This window comes from Hylobates moloch, unplaced genomic scaffold (assembly GCF_009828535.3).
Source record: "Hylobates moloch isolate HMO894 unplaced genomic scaffold, HMol_V3 SCAFFOLD_3, whole genome shotgun sequence".
Taxonomy (NCBI): domain Eukaryota; kingdom Metazoa; phylum Chordata; class Mammalia; order Primates; family Hylobatidae; genus Hylobates; species Hylobates moloch.
In genome coordinates, this window is record NW_026652278.1 from 90,160,617 (window position 1) to 90,182,725 (window position 22,109).

General features: G+C 42.3%; 1 protein-coding gene across 10 annotated transcripts in view; it reads right to left on the reverse strand.

Annotated features, from left to right (window-relative positions):
• CCNY (cyclin Y) overlaps positions 1–22,109 on the reverse strand; it is a 309,167-nt gene that overhangs the window by 37,570 nt on the left and 249,488 nt on the right. For all 10 annotated transcript variants that reach the window (XM_058436535.1, XM_058436537.1, XM_058436536.1 and 7 more), the window contains 4 exons: positions 13,171–13,271; positions 4,621–4,656; positions 1,845–1,902; positions 1,632–1,751 (listed from right to left, as the gene is read on the reverse strand). In XM_058436535.1, the coding sequence (XP_058292518.1) occupies positions 1,632–1,751; positions 1,845–1,902; positions 4,621–4,656; positions 13,171–13,271 (315 nt within the window). The remainder of the gene's footprint in view (positions 1–1,631; positions 1,752–1,844; positions 1,903–4,620; positions 4,657–13,170; positions 13,272–22,109) is intronic.

The window sequence follows — 22,109 nt, forward strand, 5'->3', positions numbered from 1 at the left end:
TCAAGGCAGACACTGGGTGAGCTGTGGGGTTTAAATGCTGGCCCTAAACATCCTTCAAGCTAAATAATAACCCCGACCAGGAAGACACTATCATTCACAGCCAGGCCATATTTTTCTTAGGAATTAAAGGTAGAAAAAATCCCCACCACTTTCCATCTACAGCAACTTCAAAATAAATCCTTCCTCATAGCACGTATTCCAGTACTAATTTCATCTATGGTTTCATCTGCTTTTCTTAATTTTATTTTCCCTTCACTCAATTTCCCTACATAAAAATCTCAACCCTGTTGCCCTGTTGTGTGTTTTGGTTAGAACTTAAAATCCCTTTGAGGAACAAAGCTGGGTAATACATACATTTCTCAATTATGACAGGAACCTGCAATCATTCCTAATCATCTAATGATTACTTGATTGTCTGTTCTATTATCCTTCAGGCTGCGAGTTCAATGAGAAGGAATGAACAAGCGATTGAACAGATGAACGAATGAGCAACAAGCCAACAGGGTTTCTGTTCAGTTAGCCTCAGAGCACACAGCTCTTCATGTGGCAGAGACACAAAAGAGTCCTTCGGTCGCCTGTAAAGCTTCTACTAGACAATTGTCTCTTCTCAGAAACTACAGGAAATGGTATTCTGATCTCCAGGATAGCTCATGCACAGGCAAAGCTAATTTCTCATCTAAGTTACACACAATGTAAAAAGGTCAGTGACAAAAAGGGTTCCGTTGTTAAATCCATTTCCCAAGTGAGATTTGACCTAAATAGTGCATAACATTTTAAGAATCCAAGTAAGAATACTTCTTCTTTTGAGACAGGGTCTCGCTCTGCCCCTCAGGCTGGAGTGCAGTGGCATGATCACAGCTCACTGCAGCCTGACCTCCTGGGCGTAAGTGATCCTTTCACCTCAGCCTCCCAAGTAGCTGGGACCACAGGCACGTGCCACCATGCGCAGCTGACTTTTAAATTTTGTAGAGTCGGACTTTTCACTATGTTGTCCAGACTGGTCTCAAACTCCTGGGCTCAAGTGACCCTCTCACCTTGGCCTCCCAAAGTGCTGAAATTACTGACGTGAGCCATGGAGCCCAGACGTAAAAACAAATTTTTATTTTTTCTTGAGTCTTAAAATATACATTACCTCCATACTGTCTCTGAATATCCTGCAGACACATTTACTCAAAAGTCACAAAACAGAAGCTAGGAATATACACACTCCTTCGTAGACAAGTGTTCATATAAGATGAATGTATTCATCATATCTTACTAATATTATTACAATCTTTGTAGGGAATCAACACCAGGAAACCTAGACATTTATAGGGAGTACCTTGGCCATCTGACCACTCCCTTAGCCCTACTGTTTTACTTACCTGCATTTTTAATTTCAGCATTTATTGGATTTGAACGCGATTTCACAAATGACTTTAGGTGGGGGCTACAGAACAATCTTCACACTCTCTTCCGGGATATCTATCCTCTATTCTCCCAGGAGAATGACAACACTGAAGCTTATGCCACGGTGTCCACAGGGTAACCTGGTGAGGATTCCCCGCTCAAACCCCACTCTGCTGAGTAACAGGAACGGGCCCTGGACCACCTCGGCTGAGGATGGGTGTGGCCATCCTGAGGGCACTCACCAGGGTGACGATGGCACATTCAGCTGTCAGCTGAGCAGCACTGAACAGCGTCCGAACGAACCGGTAAATCTGCTTCTGCTCTGGGTTGTGTTTGTCATAATCTGGTGGCACTTCGGATTTCTGGGGAAGAAAATATTTTCAGATGACTGATCTCCCGATTGGAGCAAAAGAGAAATAATTAAATCATCTCATGAAACACATGGAGGAGATTACCGAAAGAGGGTGAAGATTTTCATCAAAAATATCTAACAGCATCCTTCCATCTGGGTCCCTGGTAGGGAAAATAATAGAAAATGAAACTTACTTTCTGCAAGAATGTCATTCAAATAAAACAAAAATACATTTTAATTCAATGACTCTTTTTTTTTTTTTTTTTTTGGGGATATGGAGTCTTACTCTGTTGCCCAGGCTGGAGTGCAGTGGTGCCATCTCAGCTCACTGCAATCTCCCCCTCCTGGGTTCAAGTGATTCTCCTGCTTCAGCCTTCCAAGTAGCTGGGATTACAGGCACATGCCACCACGCCCAGCTAATTTTTTTTTTTTTTTGTATTTTTAGTAGAGACAAGGTTTCACCACATTGGCCAGGCTGGTCTCAAACTCCTGACCTCAGGAGATCCACCTGCTTTGTCCTCCCAAAGTTCTGGGATTACAGGTGTGAGCCACTGCACCCAGCTAATTCGACTATTTCAAGAAACACAAGTCAGTGCTAAATGGTTATTCATGAATAGTGATTTTTCTTGGGTGCAATACTTAATCACTTATGATTAAAATAGCCCAAGGAAATAAAGGTTATAAACCACACTTAGCTAAATTAAGTAAAAATTTAATTTTAATTTTCTGAGTTTTCAAATGAATCGAATCTAGGCAAATGACTTAAATTTGATATCTTATTTCCAAGCAAAGGTTGATGGATCTGCTTAAGCCATCACCATACTGTGAGTGATAGGAAAGAAGTGCCAGAGTAAGAATGAATATCAATGTATCCTAGAGATCAGTCTGATTATTCACAACATGCAACGTCACTACTTCATTAAGTTTCACAATTTTATACTGAAAAACAAGAGGTGACAGATAAAAAGTCTTTAGTCAATAACCTATACGTGAACAGTTAGCTCTTACCAGGCTGGTATGTGCACAGAACCACTTAAAGAGGTAGCTTTCACTGTGAACACAGTGCCGTGGGCCGCTGGGCTCTGTGGGGACCCTCTGTACCTCACCAGTGACAGCTCTACTTTCATCTGTTATATGAAATTTAAGTTTTGCCTAAAAAATTTTCTTTAAACAACCAAACTTGGAAACGACAGCTTTTGGCTAGCTGCATGTAATTTCCATAGTCTGTGCTTCAGTGTCAGGCTTCTATAGACTTGTCCCTAACATACACTTATCATGACAAACATTACAATTTCTGCTTTAGAAATTTATCATCTGTGTAAAAATAAAAGAGAAAGAGCTTAACAAAACAGCTCAATTTTCATTTCTACATTTGCATAACGGCAATTATTATTATTATTTTTTGAGACGGAGTCTTGCTCTGTCACCAGGCTGGAGTGCGCTGGTGCAATCTCAGCTCACTACAACCTCCACCTCCCGGGTTCAAGCGATTCTCCTGCCTCAGCCTCCTTGTAGAGGCTGCCTCAATATCCCTTGTAGTTGGGATTACAAGCGTGCGCCACCACGCCCAGCTGATTTTTGTATTTTTAGTAGAGACGGAGTTTCAGTATGTTGGCCAGGATGGTCTCGATCTCCAGACCGCCTGCCTCGGCCTCCCAAAGTGTTGGGATTACAGGCATAAGCCACTGTGCTCGGCCACAGCAATTATTTTTAAAGCTCTGGGCATTCACACCTGTGCTCATTTACATCTGCCTGCATGAACACAGGCAGCAGAGACAACAGATCAACCCAAGCGAAAGAAAGGTTCAACCCAGCAGGGAGTCTGCGAGCAAAAAGCAGCTTCTGGGTGCACGTGGTTACACTCTGATACCGACCTGGGCTACAAAGAATCAACAGATTCCCTCACCTCATTTACTGAGTTTTCAAATAAACCAAATCTTGAATCTCTATGAGGCATTCAAGATGCTACACGAGAGACAGAACCTGGCCCAGGACCCCATTCCTCAGCAGTTGAGCTCCATTCAATTTTCCTGAAGAATGAGAGCCCCTGAAAGCATCCAGCACCCTAGAGAAACATTCGCCTGAAGTAATTTTTAAAATGAGAACAGAGTCTAAAAATATAAATGAGAATTAAGAGTTCAAGCTAAGAAGACTCAGGAAAGGGGATTCTGGAAAATCCTCTGAGAAGTAGACTATTTCCTTACTTCCTCTAAAAGCTGTGTGTCCCAGCTGAACAGCACCACACCACCTTTATCAAGCTAACAGGTCTATCACCAGCACCAAAGGCCAGCCTAGTATGACAGCGAGGAGAAGGCATGCAGACAGGCATCCCTCCTCATACCTAGAGACATGCAGGTGGCAATCTGTACCTCAATCTTGCTTGTTTACAAATGCTCAATTTTTCAGCTGGACTTTCTCTACTTCCACTCACTTACTTTTGGTGCAATTTACCACCATTAATCTAGGAGAGCAATATGATTAATGGTCTGAGTGGCAGATTGCATTCATTTCCCAATTCCCCAATTTACTAGTTGTATCATCTTAGTCAAATTAATCTCTCTGTGCCTCAATTTCTTTATCTGTAAAATGAAGATACCAGTATCACCTTAAGGAGTTATTAAAGCATTTAAAGAACTGACCAGAGCAGTCAGAGTAGGTGCTTCACAAAGCCAACCACGCTCATTCGGTTTCCACTGGTTCGAAAGCAGTTCAGCACTTACCTGGGAAGTTTTAGTAAATTATACTACCTTTAGAAATTCTATGAAAATATGAGTTAAGAATATATAATTCAAAGGTTTAGGCAACTAGAATATGAAAAAATAGGAATAACATAACAGAAGATAAAGTATGATGTTTTTAGCACACAACTATCCACATACCTGTTTTTGATGTGATAATATATTGCAAGAGCAACACTGTAAAAATAAAATGCAGAGGTTCAGTGTCCATGAGCATATTCAAGACCTTACACATTACCTGGCCACAGTCTGAACATAAATATTTAAACAGAAGTAAAAGCCTAACAATCTTTCTGAACAGTCCCATCTCATTCACAATACTGATCAGGAAAATGTCCTCTTCTGAGTAAATCAACCTGGCACTCATTCCCAGGAATTATTACATCTCTTCTAGAAACAAAAGAACTTCAAGTGATATTTAGAAACAAACTGCTCTTTCTATTCAGAAATTTTCAGCTTTCCTCACTTGTGAAAAAAAAAAAAAAGCACTATGTAAAAAATAGGTGGTATAAAGAAAACACCTTTAGAAATCTCCAACTCATAACCTACTAGTTTAAAAAATTCATGGTTTCTTTATAACTACCAGAAAAATGTGAATATCGCCCAAGAAGTTTGCTATTTTTCCCTTAATAACCTCTTGGCAATCCGCTCAAGTTATTCATTCACTTGCTGAAATGGTACTGTAACTTTTATTTGTAGCACTACCTTAAAATTTTATTTTACATTTTAAAAGGTCTGAATTTAATGAACAATTACATTCCCTTTCCCTGAACTTTTTCTTTTTTAAAACAATTTTTTTCTGACTAGAAAATATATTCATTGTAGAAATTTTGGAGAACATATTTAGAAAATATAAGAAAAATATTCTGCCCAAATAAAACTATTAGCTTTCTATAAATTATGTGTGTAAGGAGACAGGTTTGCATCCTACTTTTAACTTTTTTCATGTTAACATTTTTTTATCATTAAAAACATGATTTTAAATGGCTGATTATATTCTTTCATATGGTTGTCGAATAATTTACTTAACTATTCCCCTACTAATGAACATTTAGGTTGTTTCTAATACTTTACAATTATAATTAACACCATAATGAACATCCCAATATTTGTGCCATCTACAACTATATTATTTCCATAAGGATACATCCTATAATTGGAATCACTTGACCTCAAGTCATTAACAATGGTAAGGCTCTCAACACATATTGCCAAACATCTTCGCAGAAAGTCTACACCAGTGGACTCCCCACCGGCGTCTGTTTCGACTCACATTCACTGACACTGACCTGAATGTTTTGACCAAGTGGTCTCCAACTGGACAGGGAAAAAATTAAAAAAAAAAAAAAAAAGTTTTCCTTTTTCTATCTGAGTTTCTTTAAACTTCTATCAAGTTGGCAGGGTTCTTCATGTTCTGGACAATTTTTAAAAATTTCCTCTTTCAAAAACTGTCTAGATACTTCCACTATTTTTGTTTTACATTAAAATGTATTGAGGAGGCCAAAAATTATTTTTAAGCTTCTAAGAACATAGGTAACTGGCTGCAACAGACAGTGTTCTGATCCTCTCAGGGTACCAACTCGGCCCGAACATTTCCGCTTACCCAGCCACACCGGCTTAGAGACATGAGCATGCACCTTGGATTCCAAAGCACTCAGATGTTTTCCCGTGACTTAACATGACAGTAGCTAATCTCACTCTCTTATATTCTTCCAAACCTCTCTCTTTCCAGAGCTCTTCACTCAAATGACTTCAGCCTAGTTGAAAGTACTCATGAGCAAATAAGTGCTAATACATCCTTTTTCTCCTAACATCTCGAAAAGCATTGTGAAGCTGATGAAGAAATTGTAACTGGGGTAAAAGAGCTTCAGAATTTATAAAAAGTAATAAGGTTTTCAAAGTGTTTTCACATATGTTAATAGTCCTGCACGAAAAAATAGATGTTACTGATTCTATTTTATAAATGGGAAAAACTCAGGTTCAGACAGTAGCTGCCAGGATTTCTGGCTTGTATAAGGCTGTGTGCCCTTCTGTTTTGACCATGTAGCCTCTGGGAAAGGGAGGAATCAGTTTTATTTGTTTACTAGTCATGCTGTGATGACTGTTCTTCTAATCTAATGTTACATTTCAAAGGAATATTTCATGTGATTAGATTAATGTCTTTGAGAAAGAAGATGTTCTTGCTTCCCCCGTGAGGGAGCATACAGCAGTAGAAATATCACTAGACTGAAGTCACATCAACCTGGGTTCTGAACCTGGCTCCTTCCTCTTTATTAGTGCTAATTCACCTCTCAGAGCTTTCATTTCCTCATTTATAAAATTAGAACAATACAACCCACATTATGGAGTTGTAATTATGATCAAATAAAAAAGTATATAAAAGCATGATCTTATATTAACTTTTAAAAGAACAGTTACTATTATTGTTATTCCCCTAGTAAGAGGTCCTCTGGCTTCTGCCGAACGGGCGAGAATCTTCAGGGCCCCAAGATCACTATCTCCCAAGCTAAAGCCAAGACTGGATATTATCATGGCCTAAGACCTCCAGGAAAAATAGAGCCACTCTGTAGGCCAATTTCCACTCAAGGTTCTATCCCAGAAGTGAGACCATCAGGCTGAGGGTTCAGGCACAGTACAGCTCCATGGACTAGTTTAGCAGTCGTCTTGAAGGAAGTGACTGCCCAAAGAGGCCATCAGCTGACAACTGAATCAGGCCCAGGCTTGTAGCTTCACTCTACACACAGTCTCTTTTGTCAAACCTGAGGCTGGAATCACCCCAAAAATGGATCTCTGCCCCACTGCGTCCCCTCTTAATTGGGCAGTAAGATGGCCTGAGACAGCGGGCCAAGTGGAAATGAAGGTCCTTTCATATCTTAGTGGCTCTATAAAGGTCTGCAATATTTCAACTGTTTGCAGCTGTGTCTTTTGTCAAATATGGCTGTTGGAAAAACCAGCTTCACCCGACTAGACCATGTCCAGGACTTTTATGGTGTCCCCTGGTTCCTGGACTTTCTGTTGGTTGATAACCTATCCTCTGGGAATTGTAGGTGTTTTAGAACCTTTTGGGTAGCCTTTCTTAAAAGACTCAAACCTGTGTAAGTCAGTGACATATTATCTATACAATGTTTTAGGCAATATGCAAGGCATTCACCCAAACAGCCAGGTCTCTGGCCATCAAGCCAAGGCAGTAGTGGGGCTCTGTGAGCACCCCTGGAGGAAAGCCGGAAGGGTCCACTGGAGGCCTCTCCGGTGAAGGCAAACATGTCCTGGGACTCTGGGTCTAAAGGGTATGTTCAGGAAGTTTTGTTATAGGACAATCTTTCATATTCCTAAACAAGCAGTTAGTCTTTTGGGGCTAATATTTGGGACCGCAGCAACACATGCCGGCCACACAGGCCAGAGTCACCTTAGTTTTTGATTATCAACCATCATCCTTTGTGTGCTGTTACATTTTTGCATCGGCCACACAGAGCTGTTGTATGGGTTCTGTGTAGGACGCACAATCCTCACCCTCTTTAGTTTTTGAGTAGCTGCTGTTATCTTTCTGAGTCTTCCTGGGAGACGTGTATCTATACAATCTATCTTCGGAGGGGTCACATGCTGACTCTCATTTGGCCTCCCCCTGGAGTGTGGCTCTTATTGTCCTTGCCCAGAGATGGAATTTGTCTGCGTTCCTCTAAAGGCAGCTCCCAGGAGAGTGTCTCTCCCCAAAATGTGTTTTGGGACTGATATGTAGACCCACAGTGTAAGTGGAGCACGTCTAATTTGTAACAGGAGGCGTGCTCATCTCACAAAGGCAGGTGGATGGATCTCTGGATCCATATTTATAAGTCAGGGGCCCAGACACTGTGAGGATGAGCAAGCATGGAGTACGCTCAGCCCTGGAGCCACCAGAGTCAAAACTCTTTGTTTCGAGGGAACCAATAAACGGCACCACATTGAGGAAAACTTTGCTTTCTTGTCAGTGTAGAAGTTGCGGTGCTCACCACCTTCTGTCCTTGAGTTTTTTTCTAGAGGCAGTGCCCAGGGTTTAGGATTAACCCTAGTGGTAAACTGGTGCTCTGGCTTTAGGGACTTTTAAAAGTCTAAGGAGAATTGTACTGGGTTGTCTATTCTGTTTTTGGACCTGTCTTTAGAAGATCTTGTCAAATTTGGCTCCTCAACACCCATTTTGCTGGATCTCCCTTTCTTTCTGGTCTCTTTTCAGGTTCCCTTGTTTTTGCAGCACTCCTCACCTTAGCTGTGCCAGTCATTGTTTCTACTTCCCCTATTTCAGCCATGAAGCCCCATCCAAGGGACCTAAGGTGGGAAACTGTCCTTCCATCCAGGTGGAACAGTCTTGAGGGGCTTACCATGCATGCTGGCAGTGAACGGGGTGCCATCCGGCCCCTGGAAAGCAGAGGCATAGATAGCCACCCTCACTGTCAATCTGTGCAACAAAGCCTGTGCCTTGTTTATAGGCTTCTATGGTGAAGGACCCCAGGGCATATCCCCTTTGCAGGGCCAGAATGATCCTGTCTCTCAGGGAACAGCCCAGGAGCCATGTAGGTGCTGTCTGATGGAGGAATGCTGTGACACTGCTCATCTTTTCTTGCCTCACCTCCAGACAGAACCAGTGTCTACCCTACCAGACAAGTGCCTAAGGCCTCCTTTAGTTTCTGCCCAGAGTGGCTAACCAGATCAGTTAAACCTGGCGAGCCAGAGTTAACTGGCTCTTACCACCCTTATCAAATCCAAGTTTACCAGGCCAGAGAGCGGTCAAGGCACTCTGATTTTCGGTTAGGACACAGAAAGAACTCAGGGGACCTGGGGGACCCTGAGTGCCCAACTTCAGAGGCTTGGTCAGCTCTGCCAAGTCCTCAGAAAATGATGAAGTCTCACTAAGGAAGGGCCGGAGCCCTATCAGAGAACAAAACATTTGGACTATAGGGTTTGCTCAGCGGCTTTTGCCACATAGCTGGGGAGGAAGTAAATGCTATTTTCTTGCACAAGAAAACAAAATGGATTTGTGACTTTTGGCACTGCATTTGTCTTCTTACCCAGAGCTAAATTAGCAATGTATATGACAATCCTAAAACCTTTGAAGGGCAACAGGGGGTGAGTTCTAGCAGCACAGTGGGACTGAGCCATAGACAGGGCTGTGATGGGCATTAGCTGTTCCCTGGCCCTGGAGGCCAAGGACCCTGATGGTATGGCCAAGTGCACAAAGGGGCTCCCCACCACCCTCCGCTCTTTTCTTTGATCATCATCCTATGCTTGTCAGAGGATTTGGTGGGGAGGGGTTGGCTGCAGAGGCACAAAGTGTGGCTGACAAACTCTAAATTCATACCACAGCTGTTGGCATTTAGGGGAAAAATAGAAAAATCAAGTTCTCAAAATAAAAAATTATGTCTACAGAAAGAGTGAGCACTGAATGAGTACCCAACTTTTTTATAGCTTTTCTTTCACTGTTAGATTAGCATTCAACCCTCCACCCCATCCCCAACTAGAATTTGCAAATACGTTTATTTCTGGCAATCCCCACTTTACAGGTGGATTATCTTCCAAAAATCAGCTTATAAATCGCTATTTAGAATGTAGGGCATTCTTCTCACAGTTACAACCTTGTAACTGGATTTCAGGAAGCAACTCTGGCCCATAAATGCTCACTTATGCCCACCATGAAGCTGAACTACGATATTAATGATTGTGTTATCAGTTTTAATGTCTGGAGTAGGGTTCAAGACCTGGGTTAACAGGAGGCAAAGAAAGCAAAAAAGAAAATAAGAGTTTTCTTTGAACAGGAGTAAGGAAAGATTTAGGCAAAATTTTAGAATGGGATGGCATGTGGATTTCACAACTTCCTATCTTTTTCACTACTCTTCCTCCTGAGTATCCCTTTCCTCTCATATTGTCAACCCTATAGCTGAAGAACTCAACTGGACCTGCTAATGTCTCTAAATGTTTCTGACTCTTTAGCTACACCAAGTGTGAGATGCTGGTATTTCCAGGGAAGGATTCTGATGGCACTACTTCAGTTGGGTCCCACCCTGCCCAGCTCCCAGTGTGCATTTTAAAAAGCGGACACTTTTGGCTGGGCACTGTGGCTCATGCCTATAATCCCAGCACTTTGGGAGGCCAAGGTGGGTGGATTGCTTGAGTCCAGCCTAGGCAACACGGTGAAACAAATGTCTCTACAAAAAATACAAAAATTAGCTGGGCATGGTAGTGTGTACCTGTAATCCCAGCTACTCGGGAGGCTAAGGCAGTAGGATCTCTTGAACCTGGGAGGCAGAGTTACATGAGCTGAGATCATGCCACTGCACTCCAGCCTGGGGACAGAGATCCCGTCTCAAAAAAAAAGAAAAAAAGAAGATACTTTTTAAAGCAACTGAATTACAGACTGAAGAAGTTTCAGATGTGTGCAGTGCAGAGACCATGTCTTCGGGTCAGGGAAGCCCAGTATCTACACTGAAGTCTCATAGCTTGTTCCTGCTCTTCAGCTTCTCTGTTCTCTACATTCTAACCCGCAGTTCATTTAAAAGTGGCAGGGGGACATTGGTGGGACAGAGGAGGGTAGCTGTCCACTTCCATCTGGGGTCTTCAACTTTGACTGCCTGTGACTCTCCTGGGGAGGTTTAAAAATCCGGATACCCACAGTATACCTCAGCCAGATTCAATCAAGATCTGTTAAAAATCCAGATACTCACAGTATGCCTCAGCCAGATTCAATCAAGAGCTGTTAAAAATCCAGATACTCACAGTATACCTCAGCCAGATTCAATCAAGAGCTGTTAAAAATCCAAATACCCACAGTATGCCTCAGCCAGATTGAATTAAGAGCTGTTAAAAATTCAGATACCCACAGTATGCCTCAGCCAGATTCAATCAAGAGCTGTTAAAAATCCAGATACTCACAGTATACCTCACCCAGATTCAATCAAGGTCTGTTAAAAGTCCAGATACCCACAGTATGCCTCAGCCACATTCAATCAAGATCTGTAAGGAGACCTCAATCATCAGTGTGTTTTTAAGCTCCCAGGTGACTCCTAGGTGCAGCCAGGGCGGGAACCAATGATTTACACAGACAACATATTTCTAACTTAGGTGCTTGTGCCTCCTAGAGTTGACCAATGAACTATCGAATTGTCACACAGTTCTCTCACTAGGCTCCTAAGTGTCTGTGTCACAGCCAGTGGCAATTTTAAGTGGTCCAAGGATGAAAGTGTTGAGTAATTAAGACAGAGCCACCTGTGAATCCCAAGAGCCCCCACTGCCCCAGGACGGGAAACTGTGCTACTCTGCCCTGGCTTCCAATGAGAGGAGCCCAGGATTAAAGGGAAGTTAGCAGCTTCTGTTCTGGGCTCCTCAGAGATTGAGCAGAAGCCAACAGTCATGTGGCACACAGACCTTCAGGGCTTTCCACTTCTCTCTGCGAGTCCTAATAACCTAATCTGGAAAACACTTCCAAAGGTACTGCACATCCCATTTCCCCTCAGTAAACCACAGCCCAAGGGTAAACATGGCTCAGGCAATGGCACGCGTGGTGGAGCTAAGACAGAGCTCTGTGAGTGCTGCTGGTATGAGTTTATGCCCATTAGTCACTTTCCGTGCACTCCGGTGCCGAGGAAGTAACGAAGAGGCTGCACTGCCATTTAGATCCTGGAAGCATGGAACCTGAGAAGTGCAGTGCCAACAGGCAGCCTCCACCCAAGCGGCCTTGTCCTCCACCTTCTGCCTAGAGCAGACACTGACCACAGATAGCTATAGTCCTCACTGCCTGACTCATCATCACATGTGGTCATACTCAGAACAGGGCTTCTAGGCCTGAAAACCTGGCCCACTGAAATGGACGAATACTCCTTATTTAAAATTTAAACACTTATTTCATATGCTGACATGTATTGTGAAATGTGTGCTTTCTTAAACAAGTATAGAGATAAAATTCACATTTTTTAAAACTGAGCTGCTGACCACAGGCCCAAGCACATCAAGTTCTCTACAGTCCTTGCCAAGGGTCATTATTACCACAATGCTAGTGGTACAATAAAGGAAAAACCAGTGTTCCCTCCTTCTTTAAAGTAGGGAAACTGAAGCCCTGTAAGGGAAAGAAGTTTATCCCAAGACTCCCCCTTCCTTCCTCCCTTGTAAACTCCATTTAAAAATATGGAATTAAAGGCCCCACAGAAAGGGTCCCACCCATGTCCTTCCTGTTGGTGAGAGAGCCGTGGTCAGAACTCAGATCTCCAGACCCCAGGCAAGTGTACCTTCACCAGGCCAGGCAGGCTTTCTACTGGAGCCCTGGGTCTTCAACTTGGAACATAGGAGTCTCATTTTATTTAGAAGGTAAAAAGTTAGTGGAGTTATGCCAGGATGGCTTCAATAAAAAGTGCAAGGGTAGAAAGTATGAACAAAAATAAAAAATACATTTTAAGTAACCTACATTTAAAACTTTAAAATTCTGGTCTTTTAATGTAAATAGTAATATGTAAAAATATTTCAAATACCCACATTTAACTACCAAAATCATTTTTTAAAAGGATTTCCTGAATTATCAGTGCTACCCCCACTCCCACCCATCCAATCTTATCACTCCCACACCCCACAACCAACCAGCTTAGCTGTCAGGTTGAGGAACAGAAAAAGCATTCAGTTAAGTGAAAAAAAAAAAAAAAAAAAAAAGAAAGGAAGGAAGGAAATCCATATACGTACCATTTAATTGTATACTTGAGGTTTGGTTGACTGACTGTGCTATCATCTAGGAAAATGGTGGAGCAGGAACTGTATTTCCTTGCTATTTGTCCTGGAGGATGCTAGAAAACAATAGCAACAAGATTAAGGCAATTACACAGGGCTCAGAATTCTTCCAAGAAACATCACCCCCGCTTAGCTTGAGATAAGACCACAGAGGAAAAAGTCTTAGCAAGAAATGTCAACATTACCACCAAGAACAGTACAGAAACACCTTATTCATAAAATGAACTTCCTTGCTTTTCCATATATAAAAGTCACCAGGACCATGCCTAGTCCCTAACTTCCTGCATCAGGAGAACACTAAACTCTTGCAATCAAGCATCAAAAAGTATGTTTCAGAGTCCACAAAAATCACCTGCCCCATGGCGTGTATGAAACATGGGATCTACTACACTAACAAAAGCCTGCAATTTAGATGGTGGCCTGGTTTTATGCACTAAGATCAAGACAAGTGTCCACTGTACCCACTTTCCTTACTCTTGAAATACAGTTGATTTAGGGGCCATGGAAAATGCAGCCAATGTTAATTTAGAATCTCCTGGTTAATCTGCTTGAATTTCAGCAGGTAAAGTTATAATGAAAAAATATTGCTTTGTTAAGGACAAAATAAGTTTTAAACGGGAAGATTATCTGATACTTTTGAAAATACAACCAATGAATGACCTTTAGGTAGTTCTTTGTGTGGTCTTATGACAGGTTCTTTCGTAACTGTACAAGTTTTGGGCTCTTTGGAGAACTTTAGAACAGAATTCCTTCTAGAAGGTACCGGTGAAGTAAATAGAATTTATAGCACATACTGATGACAGCTAGTTGAACACTAAATAGATTTCTGGCAATAATTGGGCAATATGATTAGTACATATCAATCTGGATAGTTCCTGATCAAAAGCAAACTAGAAAAAAAATTAAATTATGCAAACAAGTTTCCACATGCCTGATGCTATGTTGAATGTCTAAGTGTCATTTTCAGCAACAAAAAAAACTTAATAATCCCTTGGGGATCACAAGATCTTCTGCCTGACCTGCCCACCTGCAACACACCCTGGGTATACACAGTTCACTAATTTATAAAGGAAGCCTCAATGTTAGAGACCAAATGCCCTGTTCAATATCTTAAAATTTATCTCCCATTTAATAAGGTTTCCTCAGTAATAAAGTAAGGAAAATGTGAGGCAGCCTGAGAAATCTATAAACAATGTTATAAACAGCATCTCTTCTTTAAACTAGATAACAAATGATACTAGTTACTTCTTTGGGGTTCCAATTTCTTAAATCACAGTTAGAGAGCACTGCGCTGCTGAAGCATCCTGACCCTCGGAGCCCTAGTCTCACATCAACAGCAAACAGGTCAGAAGGAAGAACCACAACCAGGAAAATTCAGAAGCTGAGGCCTCTCCCCAGGGTTCTTTCCTTAGGCTTACACTCTCAAGTGCCTGTGTGGGGAGAGGGCATAGAGAACGCTTGTGAAATTCAAGTCTCAAGTCCAATGTCAGTTTTCACATGGCATTTAACATCTATCAAATGAATCACAACATTTCATTAAGAAAATCCAGACATTTAAACCAATTCTCTTCCTCTTTTTAAACTCTTGTAGCAATCACATGTAAGTCATAAAAGACATACTAAAACCTCAGACTCCAATAATAGCTATTACCATAGGTGATAAACTAAAAATGCTTAAGGAATTTTTCCTACAGATGTAAAATCTACTACAAACAAAAATCTATGTTTAACACAGATACCATATTTAACATTAAAAGTCAGTAATTAAATTTTTTCTGGTGTTAATAAACTTTTAGAGATATGGGATAACTTTAGAAATCCCAACAATGAAGGAAAAGGACAATAATATTTCATTTGTGTTTCTTGTGGGGTTTCAATTATTTCCTCTGATGCAAACTCCTTCCAGATTAAAATGTAACAGGGCTTGCAAAGAATAAATGGTTTCCCTAAGAAAATATAAGCCATGAAGTTAGGGAAAGAAGAATGATGCACGGGGTCATGCGACCACTCAGAATACAAAGAATGTCCCATCATAATCTAAGAAGTAACCTTTGTGAGTTGACGGGGAGGGCACCGCTCTGTGTGCACCATCCCTAAGGTTCAGAGGGTTAACTCAAAGCCAGCCACACAAAGGGACCCTGCCCTAGCCTGAGGACTGCCCCAGCTCTGGGTCTGAGCACCCCAGAACTAAGGGCTGATCTGCCAAAGCCCTAGATCCCAGGAGGATGCCAACCCAGCTTTTAAACTATGTAATAACTTCAAAACTGAATAAAGATCCCAAGTATTGAGTTATAAAGATTTTAGTTTCAGAGTATCTCAACACTCTAAAGACTATGTAGGCACTAAGTCATTTCTTGACTGTCAGGACTACAAGACTCATAGAATGTGAACTTCTCTTGATCTGAGCCCCACATCACTAAAAAGCTGAAATAGCTGTAATCCTTCTACCACAAATGCTCTTGACCCCAGGGTTGTCTCTGTTTTTTTTTTTTTTTTTTTTTTTTTTGAACTGGTCCTCTCAGGGTGTGGTGAGAGAAAGTACAACACCTCTTGCTGTGTGGTACCATCCAACAGCTGACTGATGCTTGGCCTCTGGAAGCAGCAGAGGTGTATCACTCACAGAACAGAGCATTCTAATTCGATAGTTTTCATAAGCACACCTGTGTCAGGTAGTTCTTGGTGTTACTCAAAATGTTTTTGTTGATGTATTGTTCCATGATTCTGAAACACTGGTATGCTTGTACATGTGCATGCACACGCACACACAGACCCTCCCACTTAGGTTCCCATCTTTGCTAGTAAATGACACAGCAAAGTGATGCACTGGAGAAACAGCAGGGCACAACTCTTGGTAGTTAATCTGACTTGGACATAACTAGCTGCGTGGCCTGGGCAAGTTACCTGGCCTCCCTCTCTGCCCCTCAGTTTCCTTAGCTGTAAAACAGAGATGAAAATGACAGACCCTACCTCATGGGTCTATCAGAAGGAGTGCATGAGTTAGTATTTGTAAAGCACCTTGAGCAGGGCGAGCGTGTGGGAAGCACCTGTCGGTAATCGTTAAGTAGAAACTGCGTTAAACAGGTCAAAAAAGCGACAGGGATGTTCTTTATGCCTAATGCCTATAACATTTTGGAAAACCATAAAAGGAAATGTCTAAGGCAATGTTTTACTTGCAAAGGATGGGCATCACCCTATAGACAATTTAGAAAGATTGTCCCCAAAATAGCAAGTGTCCTTGTGAGAGCGCAGATACTACAGAGTTAACCATGAACTGCTTAGAAGGGGAGCCTGATGAGTGAGAAGCCCAATTATGAATTATTCTAAAGAAATAAAATTTATATATCTGAAATAATGTGAACCTTACAGATTAAGTTATGAATATGCAGAATAATCAAATTTTAGAGCTAGACTGAAGCAAGGTCATTTAGTCCATGTATTCACACAATGTCTATAGTACAAAATATGATTTACATCAAGGTCCACTAATATACAAAAACTGTTGAATATTTAAGAAGATTTTATTGAAGAGTTATCATGTGTCCCAAATAATGAGATTATCCCCTTAGATAATTCCAATACTGATGTCTGTCAGATACAAAGATACATGGATACACACATGTACATGCACACACAAACATACGATCAAAGCACAGGATGAAGAGGAGGAGGAAGCAGGGATAAGACTTCCACTGGACCTTCCACAATGACCCCAAATCTTTCTCCCAACTATTTCAACTGCTCCCACCTGCGACACCTCCTCAAATCCTCCACCCATCACCATGCTGAGCTCCCCACAGGGAGTTTGAGTCACAGAACCCAGAGACCACCAGACAGCGTCCCCTCACCTTCTTGCCTCTTTCTTGGCAAATCGGTCATCCCTCCCCCTACCTGGAGTAGAAGCCCTAACTCTTTTCAGGCCAGAACTAATTAGTCCCTCGGCTTCTTCAAAATGTCTTTCTGAATTGGCTCAACCTCCACACTCCCTCCCCATTCACAAAAAAACTCTAAGTCCACTATGCAGATGGGTTCTCTGCAGTCCTCCTACCAATTTGATATTTGATCTGAAGCTTTTTTCTTTCTGGGGTTTCCTCCTTGCTTTCCCCCATCTTTCTGGCTACTCAGTCTCAGTCCCTTTGTGGACTCTGCTTCTCTGAATTTCCTTAAATATAATGGTCTTTTCTTCTTCCTCTAAACACTCCCAGGGGACTCTCACCCACTCTCATTAACTCAACTTCCTTCTCCCTCTGTTGAGTCCCAAATCTCTCCTCTCTGGCCCCAACTTCTCTTATGAGCTCACTACTGCCTGGTTGACCCCTCCATCTCAATGTTCCTCATGGGTACCTCAAATGCCAAACTAATCTGTTCCTCTAATCAACTGTAATGGCTTAAAACCAGGAATCCACAAAATATTCTTGAATTTTGTTTTCCTTTCTGTTGGTTTCCTTGTATCAAGTGCTATCGATTCTATTCCAAGTACACTTCTACATCATCCTTTCCCCTGCACCCCTCTAGCCACTATCTGGTATATGAAAGCCACGTGGACTCTCACCTGTATCACTGCAGTAACCACCTTGCCTCGAGGCTCACTCCTCTCTAAACCATTCTTCTTCAAGTGCTACTGTCACCTTAATACAAAACGAATCAGATCGTGTTGCCTCCCTGCCTAGATAGTTCTGACGTTCTCCACTGGGGAGAGACACACGAGTCAACTCTCCATCTCTCCAGGTTCACTGTTCACTTCCTCTTTCTCTGCATACCACACTTGGACATAATTCAAAGATGAAAGGAACAACGGCCACTTTTATTTAATGGCCATCAAAGATGAGCCCACAGTGTTCTGGGTTACTTTACGTGTGTTCATTTAGAGCTCACAAACATTTAGAGCCCTGCAGTGCAGGCAGAATTCCCATTTTACAGATAAGGAGTTCAGAGAAATGAAGTAGCATTTCCAACACCAAATCTAAGACACCAGAGCTTAAAGCCACGTTTGTCTGACTCCCAAGTCCGTGCCTCTCTCCCTGGGGTTCTGCAGCCCTTCCCTTGAGCTGTTCTCTCCTAAACCTTCTTGTATAATACCCTAAAGACCTTTTCCCCTCCCTGACTCCACTCATCCTTCAGCACTCTGCTGACAGTGCTTCCTCTAGACGCCTTCCTACCACCAGACCACCCGGGCTGTACCCTTCTGAGTGTTCTATGCCCGTGTTCACCCTCCACAGCACCAGTCACTCTCCATTGTCATTTCTGGCTCACTTTTCTATGTGTCTCTAAGGTCTAGACTGCAGGTGTCTTGGAGGTACAGACTGGTATTTTCTTGAATCAGCAAATGAAGAACAGCTCCATCCCGGGACTAGAGTGCTCACTGCCCCCAACTGTGGGAAGTCGTCTGCCTCCATGACAGCACAGGATCCTCTGTGAGGGAGACCACAGTGTGGCCACAGCAGCTGTGTTATGGCAGAAAGGGGCATGCTGTGTGGCAATGAGTTGGCCACAGGGGCCTGCACCATTGGGCAGTGAAATGCTGACACGTGCAGAACACATGAAGTGAGGCATGGCAGGCAGATCAAGGAGCCACGTTCACTCCAGACAGGCAGGGCAGGAGCACAGTGGAGTCAGAAAGGCCAGTGCTTGACTGCAGCTCTGCCACTGACGAGTTGTGTAAACTTGGGCAAGTTACTTACAGAGGACAATCACACATCCTGGCTTGATCAGGACAGCTGTAGTTTGTCCCTGTTGTCCTAGAATAACCAATAATAGTAACCCCTTTCATAATCAATTAAAATGTATAAGCCTATCACCTGAGGCTTAGCCTCCTCAAGCTTCAATATCTTCATCAATAAAATTCAGATACAGAACCTGTCCTTCATTGTGGCGCTGTGAAGAATAACACCTGTAAAGTGCTTAGCACGTAGATGAACTAAATAAATACTAAGTCATTTAACACTTAAGAGTCTCTAGGCTTTAACTTCCCATTTTCAATGACTGTCTTACTTCTTCTTAGAAAGGTTTGTTAGGATCAAAAAAAAAAAAAGCATTAAATAATGTAAGGGCCAGGCATGGTAGCTCATGCCTATAATTCCAGCACTTTGGGAAGCCCAAGTGGGAGAATCAATTAAGCCCAGGAGTTCGAGACCAACCTGAGCCATACAGCAAGACCTCATCTCTACAAAAAATAGAAATAAATTAGTCACGTGCAGTGATGCATGCCTGTGGTGCCAGCTACCCAGGAGGCTGAGGCATGAAGATCGGTTGGGCCCAGGAAGTCAAGACTGCAGTGATCCATGATTGTGCCACTACACTCTACCCTGAGTGACAGAGTGAAACCTGTCTCACAAATAAATAAATAAAATAAAGTATTATTATTAGAGGAAAAGAAGGAGTAAAAGTTTGTGAAAAGAAGTGATATAAATGAAATCTCTAAATATGAAAGCTCCACAATTTTTTTTAATCTTAAGGAGGGCAAACTATGACCTTGATAGAGGATGCAGGTTTCGGTCTGCAGCCTCCTCGGGCCACAGAGAAAGGACACTTGCACTGGCATTCCTTGACTAGGAATGAACAAAAGGCCTGCTGGAGTGCAGAAGTGGAGGGTAGGCTGGGTTGCAGGATCACACCTGCCACCTGCTGAACTCCCAGCTCACAGTCTCCACGAAACCATAAAGGCCACTCATTTCGCAGAAGTGTCTTTGCCTTATTCACACAGCTAATACAGGGTGGAGTGGAATTCAAGAACTTTGTGTGGGATTCTGAAGCCTGTGAAACCCAGAGCACTGATCTGCAAGAGCAGCTGTGCTCACAGGAGGATGCCCATGCGTGGAAGGCACCCGGCTGGGAGAGAGGAAAGCACCATTATCACTTTTCCAGGACCACCAGGGGTCGCACAGACACAAAGACAAAAAGCAAAATAAGAAAAAAATCTTCCTCTCTGACCTCAAAGTGTTCACAAACTAATGTTCCATAGAAAGAAAAAGAAGGCGCAGGTTAGGCGCAGTGGCTCATGGCTGTAACCCCAGCACTTTCGGAGGCCGAGGCAGCTGGATCACTTGAGGTCAGGAGTTTGAGACCAGCCTGGCCAACATGGTGAAACCCCGTCCCTATTAAAAATACAAAAATTAGCTGGGCGTGGTGGCAGGAGCCTGTAATCCCAGCTACTCAGGAGGCTGAGGCAGGAGAATCACTTGAACCCGGAAGGCAGAGGTTGGAGTAAGCCAAGATCACACCACTGTACTCCAGCCTGGGTGACAGAGCAAGACTCTGTCCCCCTACCCCCATCCCCCAAAAAAGGGTACAGCTTTTAGCAAGATCAATTATTTACAACAAGACTAAAGTAGAAGGCAAATACCCATGGAGTTAAGAACCCAGGTGAACCAAATCATTCTCTATGAAAGCGAGAAAATAAGCCAACTTAGGATCTCAGAACAAAAACTGGGAAAATGCCAACTTTATGGTAGAATTCTGCTCTGTAGAAATGTATTTGGCCATAAAAAGGAATGAAGTTCTGAGATACACAGACGAACCTTGAAAACATTATGCTAAGTGAAAGAAGCCACTCACAAAAGGCCATGTATTATATGATTACATTTATATAAAATATCTAAAATAGACAAATCTACAAACAGTAGACTAGTGGGGGAGGGGAAGGAGTAGGAAGGACTGCTAATGGGTACAGGGTTTCTTTTGGGGGTGATGAATATGTTCTAAAATTGACTGTGATGACGGTTGCACACCTCTGTGGTTCTACTAAAAACTACTGAACTGTATATTTTTAAAAGGTGAATTTTACATGTTAATTGTATATCAATAAAACTTAATTGAAAAATAAGTTTTTCATTAGAAATTAAAAAGTCAAAGGCCAAGGTCAAGAAAAAACCCTATGGGATAGACTGGAATTGGAAATTTAAAGTAACAGTATGAATTCATGATTTCTGAAATGTCTGTTTCCTAGCTACACCTGCTAAATGGGCCTAGAAGCAATAGCACCCCAGCAGCAATGAGCACACATAGTGTCCAGACCTTGGTTCTAGCACTGTTTGCCACTATAAGGAATCAGGACTCTCTGGAGAAATGGCTATCCAGGGTTGAGGCAGAGGTACAAGATGAGCCTGGAATATCTTATTGTGCCAGAAAGCAAAGGAGTTCTCAAAACAAAATGAAAGGATGGAGCATGTCACAAGAACACAAAACCAGTATCAAAAGACTGCCGCTACCCACATCTAGGACAGTATGAACACCAAAATATTTAAGCACAAGCATGAACTAGGTATCATTAGAAAAACAGAAATCCAGAAATCTGTACTGAAAATGGCTGGATGGACAGACAGATGGACAGATGGGAAGAGAAGGCTCTCTCTTGAAGCAGAACACCTACTGACAAAGGGAGAGGAAGTATGGTAGCGCTGGAAAACCACCATTCTGTAACCAAAAATAATAAAGATTGGTTCAGGCAAGCCTGATCAACAGATGCTAAATCTGGGGGTGGGGATAAAGTACAGGATATCTACATGGTTTTAAAGTACCTGCCCAGAGACTGCTTGTTAGTTGCAAAGGGAAAACGAGTAAATAGACAGTGGAGAATCCAGGCAGCACCTTGCCCGGTAATCAAAATCAACATCAGCAACAAGAGTCAGATGATACTGCCTGCCTCTCGATTTGATGTCTTGAAAAGGGCAAGGGAACACTCCATGTAGTATTCTGGCTGTAAATGTTTAACTGAATCCTTCAGGCAAATCCAAAATGAGAAACATTACGTTATTATTAAAAAAAAAAAAAACAAAAAAAACTGGCCCTGTATTCTTCAACAGTGTCAATGTCCCGAAAGACTGAGAAAGGCTGAGAATCTGCTCCAGATTAAAGGACCTCAAGGGTGCATGCCAACTAAATGCCATGTGTCAGCCTGC